This window comes from Anser cygnoides, chromosome 2 (assembly GCF_040182565.1).
Source record: "Anser cygnoides isolate HZ-2024a breed goose chromosome 2, Taihu_goose_T2T_genome, whole genome shotgun sequence".
NCBI lineage: Eukaryota > Metazoa > Chordata > Aves > Anseriformes > Anatidae > Anser > Anser cygnoides.
The window spans coordinates 11,243,982-11,263,981 of record NC_089874.1 but is presented as its reverse complement, the minus strand read 5'-3'; the positions used below and the strand labels follow the sequence as shown (position 1 = coordinate 11,263,981).

The 20,000-nt window shown below is 38.8% G+C and overlaps 1 protein-coding gene across 6 annotated transcripts in view; it reads left to right on the top strand.

Moving 5' to 3' along the window:
• The window catches only part of DIP2C (disco interacting protein 2 homolog C), a 317,670-nt gene that overhangs the window by 260,356 nt on the left and 37,314 nt on the right, over positions 1-20,000 (top strand). For all 6 annotated transcript variants that reach the window (XM_066991456.1, XM_066991457.1, XM_066991455.1 and 3 more), the window contains 7 exons: positions 476-599; positions 2,183-2,304; positions 4,156-4,267; positions 4,385-4,494; positions 7,349-7,479; positions 17,176-17,344; positions 18,288-18,458. In XM_066991456.1, the coding sequence (XP_066847557.1) occupies positions 476-599; positions 2,183-2,304; positions 4,156-4,267; positions 4,385-4,494; positions 7,349-7,479; positions 17,176-17,344; positions 18,288-18,458 (939 nt within the window). The remainder of the gene's footprint in view (positions 1-475; positions 600-2,182; positions 2,305-4,155; positions 4,268-4,384; positions 4,495-7,348; positions 7,480-17,175; positions 17,345-18,287; positions 18,459-20,000) is intronic.

Here is a 20,000-nt window from a genome sequence, read left to right as displayed (position 1 = left end):
GTTTTCTCTGGTGTCTTTTGTCTCTTGCCTTTGAAAGTATTTCCACTGTGCCATTTGGCTTCACTCCAGCGTGCAGACAATGAAGTGCAATTGTCAGGATTGCTCTCCACAGATTCTCCAGATTGCTGCAGGAGACCCTAAAGGCAGGAATGCCGTGTGTGTAGCAAGAGGAGTACAGGTTACATGTGCATGACTCTAGCATGCTTCTGTGACTTTCTTGGTTAGAAAGAAAGCACTGCTGAGGGCGGAAGTTACAGAGAGGGGAATGGAGAATGATCCCCTCCTTGACAAACATCTTTTTTCCTTCCAACTACAGTTTGGCATAAGGCTGAAGGTTTCCTTGCTTAGGTTGGTGTGACATATTGTGGCTTTAGAAGACTGCAGCACCTCATCCAGTAACTTCTAAGCTGCAGGAGAATATAGAGTTCAGCACGCTGCGTTATCTTCTGTGACATTCATCTTTCTTCCTGTGCAGGGAACAATAGCCAACTCGCTGACATGTGTCCAGCTACATAAGCGAGCTGAGAAGATAGCTGTCATGTTGATGGAAAGGGGGCATTTGCAAGACGGAGACCATGTGGCTTTGGTTTACCCACCAGGTAAAGAACCACCATGTTTGATACCTTGGTGCTCTCAAAATTTTATGACCTGTAGAATGGTGCTGTACCGGTGTTGTTACCAGCCTGTAAACCTTGTTAACTGGCAACACACGAAATATTTGCCATATATACATTTCTTTGAACTTAGCCAAACATATTTAAAAGATTTTCTCCTTATGTATGTACATATTATTTCTCTGGGTTCAAATTAAGATTAACCTGTGATTTTAAAACCTCTCTTTCATAATCAGTCAAATTTAAACACTGATTTACTGCTTTTCTTTTAATTTGCTGGAGACATACTATTTTATGAGCACATGGTTCTGCTAAAATATTCCATCTGCTGAGTGTTCTTCTTAGATTCACCTGTTGAATTCTCTTTTGGAAGTGCTGCATTTCACGAGGGTAAAGCAACAATACCTGGAAAGTAATCCATTTTTAGAGTAGAAATATGATTAATAAGTAGCAGATAATTAAAAAATACTGAATTATTATAATTTGTAGATCATTAACCTACCCCGCTATGTGGTTTGGATTTTTGTCCTTTGACATAAGGGCTTTTAAGCTTATGTTAACCAGTAACTTATTTTACATTTGCTTAAAATTATTTCTGATCTAGTGCTGCTTTTATCTTAAGCATTTCATGTGTTTTGGTGAAATAAGCAGTCTGATTTAAAGTCTGGATTATGATATTTAGGCTGTAAGGACTGCAAGATACTGGTTAAATCTTGATAATTTATAGGTGTAATTTCACAGTGGTTAATATGAGAAAACCTTTCCCACAGAAGAGGGCAAGTATTTTAAACTTCAGTTTTTATTTCTTGTATTTCACTTTCCAAAGATAAATCATTTTACTGAAGGAACAATACTGTTCCTGTACTCCAGATCCTTTTCCACTGGAAGAGTAAAATAGTCCCCATTGTTACCTTGGCACAGCCTGTGTACAGAACAAAGGAACCATCAAACAGCCAAAGTCACAGGGTCTTTGTGCAGCTGTCAGTTCAGCCTCCTTACATGGGCTGAAGTGTCCACAATCTGTCACCTGCAGTCAATATTTATACAGAGCAACACTTAGTTTTATGGTAGGAACAGGGGTTCAAAATCGTGGCTCCATTTTTTATTGTGAAATTTCAGGTAGAGGAGTCAAAGCTGCATAAGTGAAGTTAAAAATGACACGAGAAAGAAAGTATCATCTATTAAAACCTCCAGATGTTCCTTGTACAGCTGATAGGAACAGGCATGGTGCTCCCTCATCCTTTTGCTGGGACATCCCACTTCTTGAAACTCTCATTAGAAAGATAATTAATCTGTACAAATCAGTCTTTTTACCAGTTACTTCCTGATCATAAAAGTGGTGTTTACCTAAATGATGATATCTGGCTGCAGCTTTGTGTGTCGTCTTTGAAAGGAATCAGTGAAGCTGAACAAATCCTGACAAGGGTCTGAAAAAGATGTCTGTTACAGGACTTAGTTCCTAATTTAGCCTTCTGAGTTGAGTCCCAAATAATATTATGCTGACATAGGTGTCTGTGATTAAAAGATTTGATTTTCAGGGGAGGATTTTTGTTTTGTTCTTCATGCAGGAATAGACCTGATTGCTGCATTTTATGGTTGCCTGTATGCAGGCTGTGTGCCAATAACAGTTCGACCTCCACATCCCCAGAACATAGCGACAACGTTACCTACAGTGAAGATGATCGTGGAGGTGAGCAGACAAAACCTCTCAAAGTGCAAAAGCAGATGAAATGGGCAGTGGACTTGCATGGTCTTTAGGAACAGTAACTTAAATGAGTGGTGTTGTAGATTAAAGTGTTGTATTCTTTCCAAAGATTCACGACTTCAATGTGTTGCAGTCATCACTCCTTGACAGCATGCAGCCTTCTGACTTCTGCTGACACATTTTACTGCAGTTGTGCTACACCATCCAGGAAATGTATTTGAAGTGCTTTCTCATATTTAGTTAGGAGTTGTGGGATTCCCCACCCGGCAACACTACACTCGACGTTGAGAAATATCGCAATAGAAAGCTGAGCGTGGCCTGCTGGTGCTTTGTGCTCACCTAATTGTTGTGCAGTTTGAATCAGTTTCAAAGTTCTGCTGGGAAGATATTGGTTGATGGTTTTATTTTCATCCAGAGCAGTGTTATTTTGAATTTTTCATTTAACGCTCTAGTTTGGCATTTTGGCTTTATCTGATAATACGTAGCCTTGTTGCTCATAAATAACTTCGTTCTGCATGTTACTGATGGAAATAAAATTGTTGTAAAAAGATAACCTTTTATATCTGACAGTTCCTAATCTATTGAATGGAATTCTGAGTCTCTGAAATAACAGAAGATGAAGCAAATGTGATTTTATTGATAATTTCAAGCAATAAGTACTAGAGATAGTTTTAATTTGTTGCTTTGCTCACGGCATCAGATGCTGCAAAATGTCAGTAGAGGTATGAGAAATTGGCTTGTTGTCTTCAGGATTCTCGTTATCTAATATTTTGCCGATCACTGTTTTTAAGCATTGGTTGTTAAAATTATAGAAGTGATGTAAAATGTGTTATACTGTTTTTACTTTCATGTCTAATAGGCAAACTAGACCTGGTTGGTTTCCTCAACCTCAACCACTCTGTGATTCTGTTACTGAAGTGGTGAAATTTAGTGTATGTATGGCTACTGATTTCCTTAGGTTGTTAAACACTGGGAAGTCGATGTGCAATCAAATGTCTCAAATTCCTGGAAGAAAAAAAAGTATTGTTAGCAATATTTCTGTAAACAGATTCTCAGACTTCACAGCAAATAAAAATGGTGCCGCCTTTTCAGCTTTTCCTCTGTACTATCTTCAGTGATTAATAGTGTCCATGTTTGTCTGAAAATTTCCTTAAATATGTAAGTTTTTATAATCAGTAAAAATATTGTTGTAGTTGCTACTTACATATTTTTTTTAAATAGCAAATCTAAGGAGAATACCTTGAGCATGCATCATCAGCACAGATGGCAGTTGCAGTATATTCACCATTTCATTTCTTAGTGTCACTTGCACAATTTTTGGTCTAGAGTTGCTTTAGACAATAACAGACGAGTTCCCAAGGCTTTATCACTAAGCACAAGAATCAGGAATATATGGCTAACATAAAATTGGCTTAAGTTAGTAAAATTGCTCAAGTAAGTGTCAGGCTGGGTTTTGGTTTATGTTAAAGAATTATTTATAAACCAGGATATAGTACCATCACATAGGAAATGTTCTGGTCACTGTCTTCTGTACTGGCATCCTGGGTTGATAAGTGATACAATGTGTTGGAAAAGTCATATTCCCACTGCTGACGTGCCTTTAGTTTCATTACAACACTCTACTCGAAGTGCAGTTTTCATGTAATTTGTAAAACTCACATGACTTTGTCTGCTTTGTGAGCTGAATTTTTCATGGATCTTTTCACCTCCTGATTAGAAAACATAAGACTAATTTACCTGTGTCCTGTTCTGGCGTAAAGCAAACCATGGTCTTGCTCATTTTCACAGGAGAATTAATCAGTATCCCATTGTGTTATTTGTTTGTTGAATTCCTAGGTGAGCCGCTCTGCCTGCTTAATGACTACACAATTAATATGTAAATTGTTACGGTCGAGAGAGGCAGCAGCAGCAGTGGATGTCAGAACGTGGCCTCCAGTACTAGATACAGGTAAATACCAAGGCCAGGGGACTGTTTTGTCTTCATTTGTTATTGTGTTTGTCAAGCATTCGGAGGTCTATCTGTCACTGGAGTAATATTCCCGTGTTCTTTCTTTATTTTCACTAGACGACTTGCCAAAGAAGCGGCCTGCACAGATCTACAAACCTTCTAACCCTGAAACACTTGCTTATCTAGACTTCAGTGTCTCCACAACTGGAATGCTAGCGGGGGTAAAGGTAGGGGCTTCTTGCTAAAGTTGTCATTCCTGCTCTCACGTCTAGCTGGCAGGTGGTGCATTGCTCTTTATTTGTAAATTCTATTGATTTTTGCTAGTAGAAATTGAATTGCTACTTCCCTTGCAGTCATTATTTGATTGCATTAACATTAAATAAGCTATTCCGTACCGGTGTCCTGAGTGCAGTGAGTTTAGCCTCTCTCCTCCTCTGATACACACACAGATAGCCTAGTAACTTGTCTGCCTGGGGCATTCTTTTCAAAGAAGCATCTATTCTTTCCATTTTATGAAGGAAATGAGACTTGGTTAATCCTTTTCTACCTGTCCCAGTGCCAATTTATTGTTTGCTCCTCATTGCAGCTCAGCTGCTCGCCGTTGGTTTTCAATATTCTCTTCTTCATGTGATTAAGGGAACTGCTAATGTTTCTGGTATATTTACCTGGTACAATACTAATGTAATCAGCAAAACGTTTCTTCATAGATTTGTTTGATAAGCTTAGGTTTGTTGAGCTCTTTAAATCTCTATTCTGGCCTTTACTCCAACACTCTAGCCACAGTTTATCAAAGATGATTTTTCTAGCTCATAACACACTTATTATTCCAGTGGTGGTTTCAGCAATGCACAGGCAGAGGTAAAATCACCCTCTTATTCTTACCTATTACTTCCTTGCTCTTACCCGTTGCATATCCAAAGACTTCAGCAATTTTCCCGAAGTATTGCACTCACAGTTTATATTGAATTCCTCATCCTCTTTGGCATCATCCATCTATTTTCAGAAACTGTTAGCATACTTTATAAACAAAGAAAGCATTATTTACCCAGTTCTCAGATGGAGAACTTGATCTGCAACGTGGTGAAATGACCTGCCCAAGGCTAATAGCTGAATGACTGGGCTGGCTTATGATTGCCAATCAGACACTCCTAGGAGACACGTATCATCTAACTTGAGATGATGAGCTACATGCCTACTAGATGTGGACTAGTCAGAGGGCTCCTCAATAACCAACAGAGAGAAGCAGAGACTTTTAGGGTGTAATTCTTCTGGCTTGTTTGAAACATCTATTTTTGAATGGGGTGAATGTTGAATGAGTCCTCATTTCCTCTACGGGAAACCTTAAATGATTGAGACACGCTCATCCATATTAAATCAGGTCTGAATTCTACCTTATCAGACTTGTAGAAATGACTACTAATTATGCAAAGTTAGTACTTGGAGAGCTTCAAAGATAGTCAAAGCCAGGGCAAGGCAAAGAACCTTTACTTAATGTGGCTAAAGGGAAATCCAGATAAATCACTAATGGAATTCTTAATTAGCTTCAGGTATCTGGGTCACAAAGCCTCCAGATCACTATCTCAGCAGGTCAATGTAGATAGTGCCATCTACTAGATCACCAGTAGTGATTAATTACTGCAAATGGATCATCAGAGGCCACAAGGCTTGTCATAATGCAGCAGTGATCAATTAAAAACAATGGCTAAACAACTTACATGGCTTCTGAAAAGTTGATAAATGTTTCATAGACACTTCAGAAGTAGTAAGCTACACTTAGGTTAACTCTCAACTTTCTCACTAGCTTGAACCCAGTAAGGTGTCAAAATTCACATAATAACACTGGTTCTTGTCCAGCAGAGTTCAGTAATCCAGTATGACAAAAAATGGTCTTGATTCAGCTAGAGAAGAATTAGTCTCTTCAAACTGAAGACTTTCATAGTGCGGACACCTGTTTTGAGTTGGTCTTTATGCATCACTTGGAACATGTTCAGCTTCGGTTATGGAATCCATAGTGGAGAAAAAAATCACTTCTAGAGCTCTATCCTGTTTACTGAGGATCAAATAAATGTTACGTCAGGTGCTTATTCCTTTCCACTGACTATAATCATATTTAAGGCAATCATATTTATTTAATCATATTTAAGGCAAGAAGGCCAATATGTGGCAGAGAGCAGAGGTTAGATGAGTTAAATCCTACTCAGGCTGGCTTTCTAATACAGATATCTTTCTTGTTATTAGCAAAGAGGACACAGATTAAAAGAAGTAATTGTGTTCCCACTGTAGTTAGAACTTCTAAGTCAGGATGGGTGAGTTTGTGGGAAACATCCTGACACAGCTATATTTACATGTTGTCAGTAAGAAGATTTAAAATGACTTAAAAAAATGGAAAAAGCATCTTTTTGATCATTTCTTTTTTGTTTCTACTTTCTTCTGGTTTTATCTCTGAGAGCTTCCTTACCAAGATTTAAAAAACAAAAACAAAAAACAAATGTTTCTCAGCTAGGAGCTGGTTAACATAAAGACATTTTCAGCATGTTTACAAAGTTTATCGGGGATCCCTGTGGCTGAATGATTAGGTCCTTAGTACCATTTTGCATACAAAATCCTCTCTAATTTAAAAAGTATATTGATAATTTTCTTTCTTTATTATATAAAGTAGTATGTATAAAGGATGTATAAAGTACTTTGAAATATGTTACTGAAGATCAACAAACTACTTCAAATTAGATTCACATCCTGCAGTCATTCATTCCTTTGTTCTTCCAGAAAGTTTAGCTCATTATCGTTAGCTTCGCATACAGCTTGGAGCACGTCTTTAAAACACTCACAGATTTCTCCCTAAATCACTTCAAACTTATCATTCTTTCTGTCTCCCCTTCCCTTTCACGGCTATTTGGATGCCCTCTTGAAGGAAAATTGTGTTTCTTTACTATAAATTACATGTGTATTTACACTGAGCACAAAGTCAATATTTATTTGTTTTCTTATCCTGTAACTGATTTAAACACTTGGCGCAGTTTGGGAATGAGCCTTCAGAATGACATAGTTGATCATTTTAATTACTTTGCTGTTGTCTTTCAGATGTCTCATGCAGCCACTAGTGCCTTTTGTCGTTCTATTAAGCTGCAGTGTGAGCTTTATCCCTCCAGAGAAGTCGCTATCTGTCTGGACCCGTACTGTGGACTTGGGTTTGTCCTCTGGTGCCTCTGCAGGTGAGGTTTCTCCTCAGCATTTTAAAATATCACTTCCATTGTACTACACCACAACAAACAGGATGGGAGTAACAGGTAGAACCTCCGGGACTAACACAGGCAATTGGTATTGCCAGAAGCTATACGGAGAATGCTGTATGGAGAGTACACTTGCTTTGAGTGGGATATAGACTCATAGAATAGTTTGGATTGGAAGGGACCTTAAAGACCATCTAATTCCAACCCCCCTGCCATGGGCAGGGACACCTTCCACTAGACCAGGTTGCTCGAAACATGGCCATAGGTATTTAAGGCTTATGAGTGCAGAGCGTCAGCATGGCTGTTCATTAACTTCTGCAGTTTCACTGCTGTATCTGCAGAGTCTGGCTAGTTTTATTTGATGAAGGCAGCACTCTACCAAGATTACTTTGAGGAAGTGGTTTCCTGGTTTCCTCTTTTTAGTTCTTTAATCTGAAAGTACAAGTGGATATTGGGGACTTTCTCATTTGCAGGACATATGGATGTGATTTTTGCAGACATGGAAGTATGTTTTGTTACAGAAGGATACTTCTCTGGCAGTAGCTAAGCTATCAGGAAAAAAAACACCAACTACAAAAAAAACCACAAACATTTCTAGTGAAATGTGAATCAGCTTTTTTTTTATTAATAGGAAGTTTAGAAATTTAACAATTCTGTCAATCTCTATACTCCAGGGAAGTTACAGTTCAACACTGAAAGCAGTTCCATCGATTTTTTTTTTTTTTTTTTTTTGGTGCTTATTCTTCTGATTTTTTCTTTTTAAGATAGCTGGGTTGATGTAGAGGCAAAGGGGAAGAGCTATGGGAAGGTTAATGGAGCACATTTTTATGAAGACATATTAGAGTCAGAGTAGTCCAGCATCTGTACTCTCTCTATGGAAAGCCCTTTGGTATTAGCAGTAGTGCTGGTTTTAGTTACTGAAATTAAGATAAGCCAGGGGCAATAAAGATGCTGCAGCTCTGGATAAGCATTTTACCAATTTAGTAAATACATGAAGGAAACATTATAGAAAAACTGTTGCAGCAATTTGTATTCAGCAAGTACTGTTCATTTAAAAGCGTTCTATTGGCCTGTTGTTGCCCTTACCTTTTAAAATATTTGTTATTAAATATGAAATGGGCCAAAAATTAACAGTATTATCCTATTCATTCATGATCAATATTTCTCTATTTCAGTTGTGCTTGCCCTAATATTATTTTTTTTTGTTTTGAAAGTGTTATTTCAATGTCTTAGTTCTATAAAACTCAGAAAACATTTCAGCAATGTTGAAATTTTAATTAAACCACTCTGTAATTTTTTTAAATATTGATATTTTTAAGTCAGCTGCATATTTATTATATAGAGTTATGTGTCAACACTGTTCAGCCTGTGCTCTGGTGGGTAGTCAAATTCATTGTCTAAGCTAAATCTGCTGTGATATATTCAGCGAGGTAAGACCAGGGAAGGACTGTAGAGAACTGTGGGAAAATTCAGTTAAGGAGTTTATTTCTGTATCAGGTAGTGTAGAACATGGGGCATACAAGAATAACTTCTATGTAAGATCATTATAGATGCACAGAATAGAGATAAATTTTGACACGTCCAAAAAACAGGTATTTTGTGGTGCCCATGAGTCTCCCAGATACACAAATTTTTATTTATTCCAAAATAATATTTGGAACAAGTAGGCATTTGCTGCCCTTAGATCCTTCCCAATACTGATAATGTTCAGCCTGTTGCAGAAGATTGTTTATGACTGGCAATTGAACAAGGCAGCAGACCACTGGGAGAAAGAATCAGTCTGTACGCCTCTATAAAGTAGAAAATTTTATACCATTTTCAAAGAAAAGAAGGAAAAAGACGGAGCTGAAGGAACTGAGATCAGGACAACAACTCTAATCTTGTGAGCCATTGTGTCAATCTCTTCTTTGTCACTGATATCTGTCCCTATAAAACCAGGAAGATTGCAGGCTGCTTGAATTGCAACTGTCATTTAGAGAGAGCTGACATCAGGTAACAGCTTCATTAATTCCACTTACAAACTTCATTTCCATTTCATTACTATTTTAGAAATGAGGAGTATTTGATGTGTTCTGTAATAGCAAAAAATACATCCTGGAGGTTATTAGAATCTTTAAAACTTTGCAACTTTGCATTTTACTCTTTGTAGTTTAGCATGCCAAAATACTTCCCAACATTTTTCAGCCCAGATTCTACCTCAGAGGATTCTGCTAGAAAGATAGGGTTGTCTGTCACCAGCCCCATTAGCCAAATTAATACTTCTAATGGCACATGGAAATGAAGTTAGATCTTCAAATTTTTATCAGCTGTAGGGTTTTGAGAGTTAAATAGGAAGTCTTTGTTTTAGGAACCCAGCAGGAAGAGAAAGCAAGCCCCTGTACAGAAGTGCAGTTAAAATAACAAGTACGTTTGAATCCCTTTATTAACTAGACTAAAGGAGGCATTGAGTGAGCGATGGAAGGAAAACTAACCTTTTATCCCCATTGTAGGTGCTTAAACATTGTTCTGGCCTGCTCCACTGCGGTGCCCCAGAATGCACCAATCTATGAGGTCAAAGCTACTTAGGAAAGCTGCTAGAGCATGGAGCCAGACCTTTGGTAAGTCTGGAATATATTGCATAGTTTTGCAAAGGTTTTTTTTATTATTATTATTTAATTCATTTATTATTTTATGGCCTAAAGGGTATAAAATAATAAAGAAAAGAAACCTTGCAAAGCAGAGCAATACATGAAAAAAAAAATGGATTTATCCCATTCCCTCTAAACTGGCTGCATGCTCCAGCAGGGTTTCCTTGGAACCTTTGTCATAGAACAGCACATCCTTGGTGTGGCAGCAGTCATCAGCCCCATGTGAGTTTATAAATCCAAACTTCTTAATTGTAACAGTTTGCTACTGATTACTCAATAAAAATGTATTTTTGCATTTTTCTCTTTAATAATGAGAGGGTGATCAGAGTGTTCTACCTTGCATCGCATTACATTTTAAAGCCCATCATGTTCTTTTTTTTAAAAAAAAAGGCAAGTTGAAAGTGTCCTCCAGTTTAAAAACAAATGATGCTAAATCCCACTGTTCAAAAATGCTTCCTGAAATTAAGACGGCCCTGTCTTAATGCCGATCACTGTGGGGCAGAATAGAAAGTTCTACATTTCATTAATGAGGATTTTCTTAATTGATAGTTGCTAAGTGATGCAGTACACTAAGAATTTTCCCTCCATTTTATCCATATTATAGTTCTGCTTCTACCATTGAAAGATAAAATTGTCCTTGTAGAAATTAAAGTTAACAAAATCGATGATTTAAATTATATTTTAGTAATTCTCAGAAGCTGTGATTAAAATGGTGCAAGTCAGTAAGACTCAAACTGGACCAGAGAAACTAGATTTTTCCAGTGCACAGTGGCCACCTAATAAATATGGTGAATGCTGTGTAATTGTCCTAGGAAAGCTTTCCAGGTAAGGTGTGATGAAGTGGCTTCCTCCTGTTCCACTTCCGCTGTCTCTGTTCTGTAGCCACAAGCACCCAGTGGTGCTGGTGGGTAGCTTCTACAGCAGGAGACCATGGGGTGTCTTGTTAAGCAAGTGGGTGGAGTTGTGCAAGATATATGGAAGGAATCGCAGCATTAGCATGACAGTTGCAGTTTACAAAAATGTACTGTGCTAGAATCATTAATTACTGTTAGGTTGACTTGAAGACATCTGCCAGGCATGAGCACTTCACCCAATTTCTAGCCCACCTGTAGCAAATTAAAGGCAGGGCTACATAAAGAAGATCAAATGCCACGTCAGAAAAGAATAATTCTGGCATGGGAAATGCAAGATACGGACATAGCCAGCTCTCTTGTATCTTTTGCACAGTGCACAAGTGGTTCAGGCAGAATGTAGCAGTGCTGCACACAAAAAAACGTGCCAATTTCCCATGGCCAGTAGCAATTTGTGGAAGAGGCAATTTGCATTTTCTCCACTTTGCAATAGGTCTGCTGAACCTGCCTTCAGTCTAGAAGGTTCAAGGGCAACCGAAAGCCCTGAGTTACCTCAATATGTGAATACAACAGATTAACTCCACTGACTCTGTAGCTGACTGAAGGCACTAACAGGCTGGAAATGTTTAACCTTTGCCTACCTTAGGATGACTTGAATGCCAATACCAATAGAAGTGACATTGCTGTCTATAATATCCAATTAATCTCAAATTGTAAGTTCTGTTTGCAGACTTTTGGGGGAGTTAGACAAGGTCTTAGGGCATCAGAAAAGGTCTGTAGAAAACTCCATTAGTTCAGAGCAAGATTGCTGTCTCTCTCTCTTTTTTCTTTTTTTTTTCTTTTTTTTTTCCCAAAACAAAATCAAAACAGTGTCCAAAATTTTAAAACTTGCTTCCTTGATTTGGTTGCCTGCTTTGAAGTTTTTAGATAAAGGGTCTTCGTGTTGGAATGATGCTAAGCACCCCAGATTGTTTCAAGTGACCTTATATGATTTCTACTCCTGATGCTGCTGTGTAGGATGCTCAGGAGCAGTCAGCAACACACTTCCCAGGGATGTTACACACCAGTTCAGAAATGCCCAATAGCAATCTAGAGCCATGTTAAAAACCATCCCTTACAAGGTTAGAGTTTGATAAAACATTTCTCTGAAAGGGGGAGGTTAAAGCCTTTTGAAGAAATGACAGTAGCTAGAAGTTCGAGTTACATCTAGCTGTCATTCAGGGTGAACAGCATGGTCCCAGCAGGCAGTACTGGCATTTCGGCATTAACCAAAGGCATACGCTTGTCTGATTAGAGTACCTACACCAGAGCTCGAGTTAAAGCAGGGTCCTGGGTTATGGCACCACTCTCATTGGCACCCAGTACTCTGATATGGAAGTTGCAAAGTCTGGATCTGTTCTCAGCATTAGAAGCCTATCAAAATTTATGGTTGATGTCTTTTCCTTTCTTGGAAGACCTGCATGCTCTACGCAGTGTTCCCTTTTGCTCTACATTGGCTCTTGGTTGAACTTCTTTGTGAGATACTTCTGCGTCTCCAGTACTGATAGATTATCTGCTCACCATGTGCAGCAGTGCTCATAGTATGCCAGGTTAGGAACGCTCTTTTTCATCTTCATTGTTCTCCAAAAGTCCCCTTTTAGTGCATGTAATGGGTCTTCAGGATAACTGAAGATTCATTTTGGCCCAAGTCCTGTGATGTTTATGTGAGACATATGTCCAAGCAGTGTCCCCTGTGTCCTCTTTTGTCCTTTCTACCAGCTCTGGTCCAGATGATTGCGAAGGCTTTTGCTTGGCCCTGTTGAGATTCCCTTGGCCTGCTGACTCCCTTCACAGACTTTGAATTATGTGCAAAACAACTCAATTATTTGGGGCCTAACCAAATGCCAAGTACCCATGCTGTCCCTCATCACCAAGAGCAAAATATCACCTGTAGAAATGCAGAAACTAAATGCATATACTTATAAGACCCGACAGTACCTACCTGCCTCCAGCAGCTAAGTAGAAAAGCAGCTAATACCACCTCAGAAGGACACCAGAAGTGAGGGCAGCAGCGTGTTAACAGCCTGCCAGAATGCAATTCCAAATTGCAGTTGCCATTTGTCAGCATTTATTGCCCTGCTAAAATTTCTGGAACTATAATAAAACCTCAGAGTTTATTGTTAATCTGCCTTAGCACGACATGGGGTAAATCTTTGATTCAGTGGAACAGTTAATTGCCAAGATGTCCTTCCAGGCATCGCCGTATGCTGCCAGAAGAGCCTGCCAGGCGGTGGAACCAGAGCTGTGATCAGATGGCGCCGTCGTACCAAAATACATTCTGGTGTGTTTACCTGGAGTATTCCTGTCCTTGGGCAGCCCTTGCTCAGTGCAGGCAGACAGGGCTTTTCACTTACTGCCAAAATCCAAGGCTTTGTCCATCACCTGAATACTTCTCCCCCGGATTGCTTTTCAGTCCTCTGAAGGAAGACATAATTTCTAACCGGGGGTCTCCTACCTCAGCTACTTCAGCATTTCACTCTGCATTTGCATCCCCAAAGTCATTTTTACAAATGTAAAAATGCCCGGATACAGGTGCGGGGGTGCTCTGAAGTCAGTCTCCTTTTTTGTCTTCTTTTTTGCCTATTCCTAAACATGACAGAGATGTCCAGGACTGTCAGTCTCTGCAGTTCTACACTGTGTCTACTGCTGTTATAAGGCTTGTATCAGGGGAAAGTCACTTTTGTGGCAACAGATTTCTACAGAAGTGGAAGAAAGGGTCTTGCTTCAGTTTCTTCCCAATATTTACATAACTAAATTTTAAAATTGCTCTGACTCCAATACATTATGTACTGTTTCAATTTCAGAATGGTAATTTTAGCTTCCAGAATTTATATTTAAACATCCAACTTTTCTTAATATCCCACATGATCACCCTGATGCCAGTGTTCACCACAATTGTGTTGTTTTCCAGTATGAGACTAGCAAAGCTAACCATCTCTTGATGACTGTCTTCTTTCATGAAGGTGAGATAGTACTATTTACCTGGAGTTCCTCATTTTCAGGATTAACTCTACCATACCTAGAATGTCCTGTATCTAGATGTACCAGAGGCAAAGTTGACAAAAGTTTCTATACGTTTGGGACCATATACAGCTTTATCCAGCATCCTCCAAAGCATCCTTCCACAACTGCAGTCTGTTCAAGCACTCTGCTCAATTGTTGTTTTCACGCTAAGCCAACACCCTGTAACATTTCACAGTGGTTTGAAATCACCAGAGTGGTAGAAGCATTTCAACCAGCCATACAAGGGAGTATCTTTTATTTCTCAGCTTCTCTCCACAGAAGCATTGGTGACATACAGCTTCTGTGGGGTTAATGTAGAAGCATAAAGTCTGAACATGCACAAGGATATGAGGCTTCCAGGAATGTTTTGCTGCTTGGAGTGATTCACAAAACCTGCTCAATGTTTCTGAGATTAATTCAGGAAGGTGAGCCAAGTCGTGGCTGACATCATGGTGGCCAGGTGCTACATTAACCGGTTCAGCTGTGGCACTGGCACATTCCCCCCAGAAATGTGTCTTTGTAGTTCCTTTCCTAGCACCACCAACTACTCTAGCAAATCAGGTGATGCACATGGCTTATTAGACCACAGCTACGTAGGCAAAGGCTGTGTTGGTAATCAAATTTCCAGGCATGGTATTCATTCTTTAGGTTTATGTACTGTAGGCAAGAACAGCACACATCTGAGGTTCTGCACAATACAAAGTTTCCTTCCTGCTCCGTATTTCCTGCTGCTCTGCATTTCTGTTCTAAACTTCTCAGTATTTCTGAGGGATTATAAAATTCAGAAAAGGTACTAGCAGTATCTTCATTTATCTAATAAATCAGAAAAAAAAAATCTAATCAGAGTGAAATTTCTGGTAAAAGTGTGCTGTTGCCTAGTCTGATCATAAGTGTGTTTGTTTCCCTCAGTCTCAAGAAGATGGGGTTATTCTGCGTCCAAATCCAGGCTCCCTCATGCTTTGCTGCATGGCTTTTGGTGGGATCATGAGGGAGAGCAAAAATACGTTTCTTACTTGTTTAGCTTAAGTTGATCAAGAGGGGGAGACAGTTCACCCTCTCTTATTAGTGTTCCTGAGGAGGGAAGATTTGTCTTTGTTGTGAATTTGTATTCCCAAATTTTGGACTATTTTCTGGTAAAGTGCACTTGGAATCAATGTTCCATTCCTCTACTACAGGTAACAAGTGTTTTCCTCCGTTGGTACTCCGCAGTTTGTGTGGGCACTTTTCAGTACAGGGATACAGTTTGTTCTGATTCTGTTCTTATTTTGGGATGTTCTGTCCAGGTGAATAAGTGGCACTTAAGGGACCTTAATGCAGTTCTGAATCATCTGATAATTCTCCCATACTTGACCCTTGGCAGCCTGTTCCTTATTATGCAGATTTTTTTTCTCCTGATAGAGGTCACATCAACTAGAAGAGTTCAGGGATGGGGGAAGGGTTTGATACTGAATCTGAAAAACTTAATGGAACTGGCTGAGAAAGAAAGAGTGAAGTAATATTTATAGTAAAATCTGTTACTACTCCCTTGCTGGGTTTGATCTGTCAGTTGAACTCAGGACGTACTCCTTTCAGGCTTTGGTAGCTTTGCCAGCATCTCTTTTCACACTCTTTTGAAGCTCATACTCCTGGTTCAGCCATACTTTACTCTGATTCCATAAAAGCAACATGAAAGCATAATGCTTCATTTGACTATCGAGTGCTATAGTAGTTATGTTAACTGCATCTGAGAACACATCTCTTCATGGCAAGTCACAGCTTATGAATCGCCAAGAGTGGCGTAAATGTGGGCAAGCAAATGTGGACAAAATAAAATTTTACCATATGATAAATGAAATTATTTGAACTGTACTTCATACATATTCCATGACATCCTCTGGCTCCTACTCCAAAGCAGACCTAAACTATTTGGTTTATTAACTGCCTTTGTGGCTGGACTTTACCATACCACATAAAGATATACAGGTCACACGCACGTTGTTCTGAATAGCACAGCTTTTGCAAGCACTCTGATCTCAGCTGTGGGGGGTAGGAGGCACTCATTCACCAAGGATGGAAACTGTGTGAGCAGCACATCTTCAAAAATTTCCAGGTGTGTATCTTCTCTTCTTCTTAGTATCAAATGTTATGGAGATGCTCACATTCCTGAAAACAAAGATCCATTTGGTGTCTTACCTAGGGCACTTGAATGTGAAAGCGTCAGCTTTATTTTAGCAAGCTGGCATTTCAGTTTTTCAACTGACAAATGAATTTCTCTCCTGTGCATCATAAATCTCTGGGGCTTTATTGTCCTTTTTCAGAACTTCTGTGATTTGGGAGGTTTATGCTATGACTGTTCTGATCTGAAATATCTACAAATCACAGATTAAGATCTGATGGAGACTGTAAAAATGATGGTAAATCTGGCTGTCTGAGATGAGTGAACAACATAGGACCCACAGGAAATAAAGACATCAGTTTGGGAATACATTTTCCCTGGGGAAGAGTCTTAGGTAGCAAGGAATTAGCTCTGACATAATTATTTCCTTCAGGGACCCTAGTGAGTATCTTTCTCAATACTTGTGCTCCCTGGGTATCCAATAAACAAAAGATGTAGGATATTTGGTTTTTGAAAAAAAACTTTCACAGCAGAAATGTAAAGCCCCAAGTATTGTTGAAGTGGGGCCAGATTGACATCCCTGAAAATGATTGCAAACCGCTTGCTTGCCTCAGCAGGAGAGAGGTTATTTCCATGTTAAGTAATCAAGAACTCTTTTAATCAAGGTATCTTAAAATGGTAATTACTCAATCTTAATTATTTGTCAGCAACACATAATTTTTGTTGATATTATAATAGTGTTTATTAGCACCATCAATAACCTAGCTATTTTGCTCTCTTCAGTCAAGTTCTAACAGCAAAGCACACTGGCATTTTGAGTAATGTAGTGTTTCAGGAGCATGTTCTGCCTGCATTCCTCTTTGTATCCTCATAGATTCCAAATGTACAGCAAAAGGCAGAATTTGGCCCTTGAAGTTAAACTACTGGACCTGTAGAGAACTGTAAGACATTGCCATGGATCAGTGCATATTTTGATAATCTTTATGTTTTAGTACCACATAGCTTGTAAACATCTGCAGGCACAAGCATTTAGCATGTGTTAACAAATCTTGTATCTTTACAGCGTTTATTCAGGACACCAGTCAATTTTGATTCCTCCCTCAGAACTGGAGACCAATCCTGCTCTGTGGCTTCTTGCTGTGAGTCAGTACAAAGTGAGAGACACTTTTTGTTCGTATTCGGTCATGGAGCTTTGTACTAAGGGACTGGGTTCACAAACAGAGTCACTGAAGGTAAGTAATTCAGTCCTTCTGCATAATCTGCACAGTGTTTGGGTCTTCTCTGCCCGGAGTGGCTATGCTAAATGTATGCATTGAGGAGAAAATCATCAGAGGGCAAGGGCAGCTTCCACAGAACTGATATTATTCCTTGCCAGAGGCTGTATATTAATATCAATCATTCTCTTTCAGATCACAAGGCTTTTAAACATCAAGGAAATGCTTTTATTTAACTAAGCTTTCTGATCTGTGTTACAGTCTGTGTTAGTAGGCGTATGTTGGAAAACAGAGGTGTGAAAGTCCAAGATACCCAATATACGACATACATTTGTATATTATGTTTTATAAATTCCATGATTATATGAGGTACTAGTTTGGTTTTGATCCATATAGTTAAATAATCACATACTTAGAAGTACCATATTGCTTTAACTGGATTTTCCTCATTGTAGGGGAAGGAGGGTGGTTGGATATTTTTTTTTTTAACTCAGAATTAAAAGCCAGGTAGCCAGTTACATTTCTGAAATCATCTAGAGTTTCCAGTATGCTACTGAAATAAATTAGATCTTGGGATACTAACATTTTATGATGTCTCCAGTCCTTACCATCCTCAGTTAATAATTTCCTAATCAGTTTTTCCAAGGCTAGTCAATGCTTCCTGTTTGCTGTTATTCAGTGGCATTCTGAATTAATACTGCTAAATAGCATTGCCTCCCTTCGGAATGAGCATACCCATCTCTTCCTAAATGCTCCTGCTGAAATGCCAAGCAAGTATGTCTGCTCTTCTACAGCTATTAGACTGTCATCTGGCCATCCGGCTTCCAGGAAAGATTGAAATTATACTGGCACCTTACCCTCTATCCGTCTTGAATCGTTACACCTGCAGTTAAATGCTACTGACCTTTTTTCTTCAAGTCTGCCCTTTTGTGGCCTTTGTTACATTTTATCTTCCTTTTAGGCAAGGGGACTGGACCTCTCACGAGTACGGACATGTGTAGTAGTGGCTGAAGAACGACCTCGGATAGCTCTTACTCAGTCATTTTCAAAATTATTTAAAGACCTTGGTCTCCATCCTCGGGCAGTCAGCACGTCACTTGGCTGTAGAGTTAACCTGGCTATATGTTTGCAGGTAAGATTTTTAACTTAGGCTCAAATGAAGATGGTTTCCACTAAGAAATACTCATTGTATTCCCTTTGGCAGCTTTGTTGTAGGCATATTAAGAAAATGCATGTAGTACTTAATGTTCTTCTTGCATATACAGGCAGTAACTTCTGTTACTTCGTCAGTGAACACTATTCATCCCTCTCATGTTGCATTCATAGCATTTATCCTGCCCATGAATACAGTAATTCAGAAAAGTGCATGGTAGTGGCAGAATGTGTACTCTGTACTCCAGAAATATTATTGAGTTATGTAAGGTAAAATCCAGTTTGCAAGTGCTTACTTTTAATATGGTACAAAATTGATTCCTTCTCTTTAGAAAATAATTACAGCCCTTACTATTAACTATATATTTTTTTTTTCTGCATGCAATTCATTGCTTAAAATGAAAAACTGTTTTGCAGCATCTTTCATTCTGTTTTGATCCACTAATCAGAAGAAAGTACGCAGGGATAATATGGGATTTAACCTCCAGGAATCTTTATTGAATCGTGATTTTAAGGACAGATGGAGCACTGTAACTATCTGATCTGAATAGCCTCTAGGTTTTCACCCAGTGATAGCTACACCAAGCAAATAGTTTTAGGCTGAATTACAGCATATCATTTTATCTTTCAGGACTCCAAGTGATGAAAGTAAACTTCCCTTTTTATAAGGTGTTCAATTTTTAATTATTTCTGCCTTATTTCTAGTTTAAATTCATGTGGTGTTAGACTCAGCCATTTTTTATTTTAGTATGTTTTTCTAATCTGGAATAAAGAATCTCATTTCTTTCATGATTATAATACAAATCTTAGTCTTTGATAAATAGATAAAGAATCTTAAGACTTCTTTCCTGATCTGTCTCTCATTTTTATGACTCCTGATCTCTTCCCATCCTTCCAAATCTGGTATCAGAACCTTACATACTATCTCTATAATATTACCACAGGTGTCCTACTCAGATAGAATATGATTTCCAACTTATTAATCCTTTAAAATCATGCAGAAATAATCTTCTGCACTGGCAACTGCATAGTCTGGTAAGTTCCATACCCATTTGGGTTACATTAAGGAATTTCTTATGCATGTGACCTACATAATTGCTTAGGTGTGGAAGCCAGAACAGATCTTCTCAGTGACACTACAAATAAGGCATTTGGATTGTCATCCATGTAAAGATTTTTCATTTTATTCAAAAAAAATGTGACTAATACAGGTGATGGGTTTAGCACAGAACAAGTATGTCTGTGTTATGCCTGCCTTACCCTCTTGCCCTGTTCAACATCACTGAAGAATCATGGCTCTCATCAGGCCTTGGCTAAAAGTCACCTTGTTGTTTAGCACGCTATCAGAAGATAAATACAGAAGGTATCACACAGCTCCACGACTACTTGCTTTCTCTCTGATTGTCAGCACAATATCCCTTCGGCCCACGGTAACTTTAATTATTATTATCAAACAGATGACAAGGCACAGTTGAGCAGGGTTAAAAGTCATTTTGTGTCCCAGACATAGAATTCTATAGTT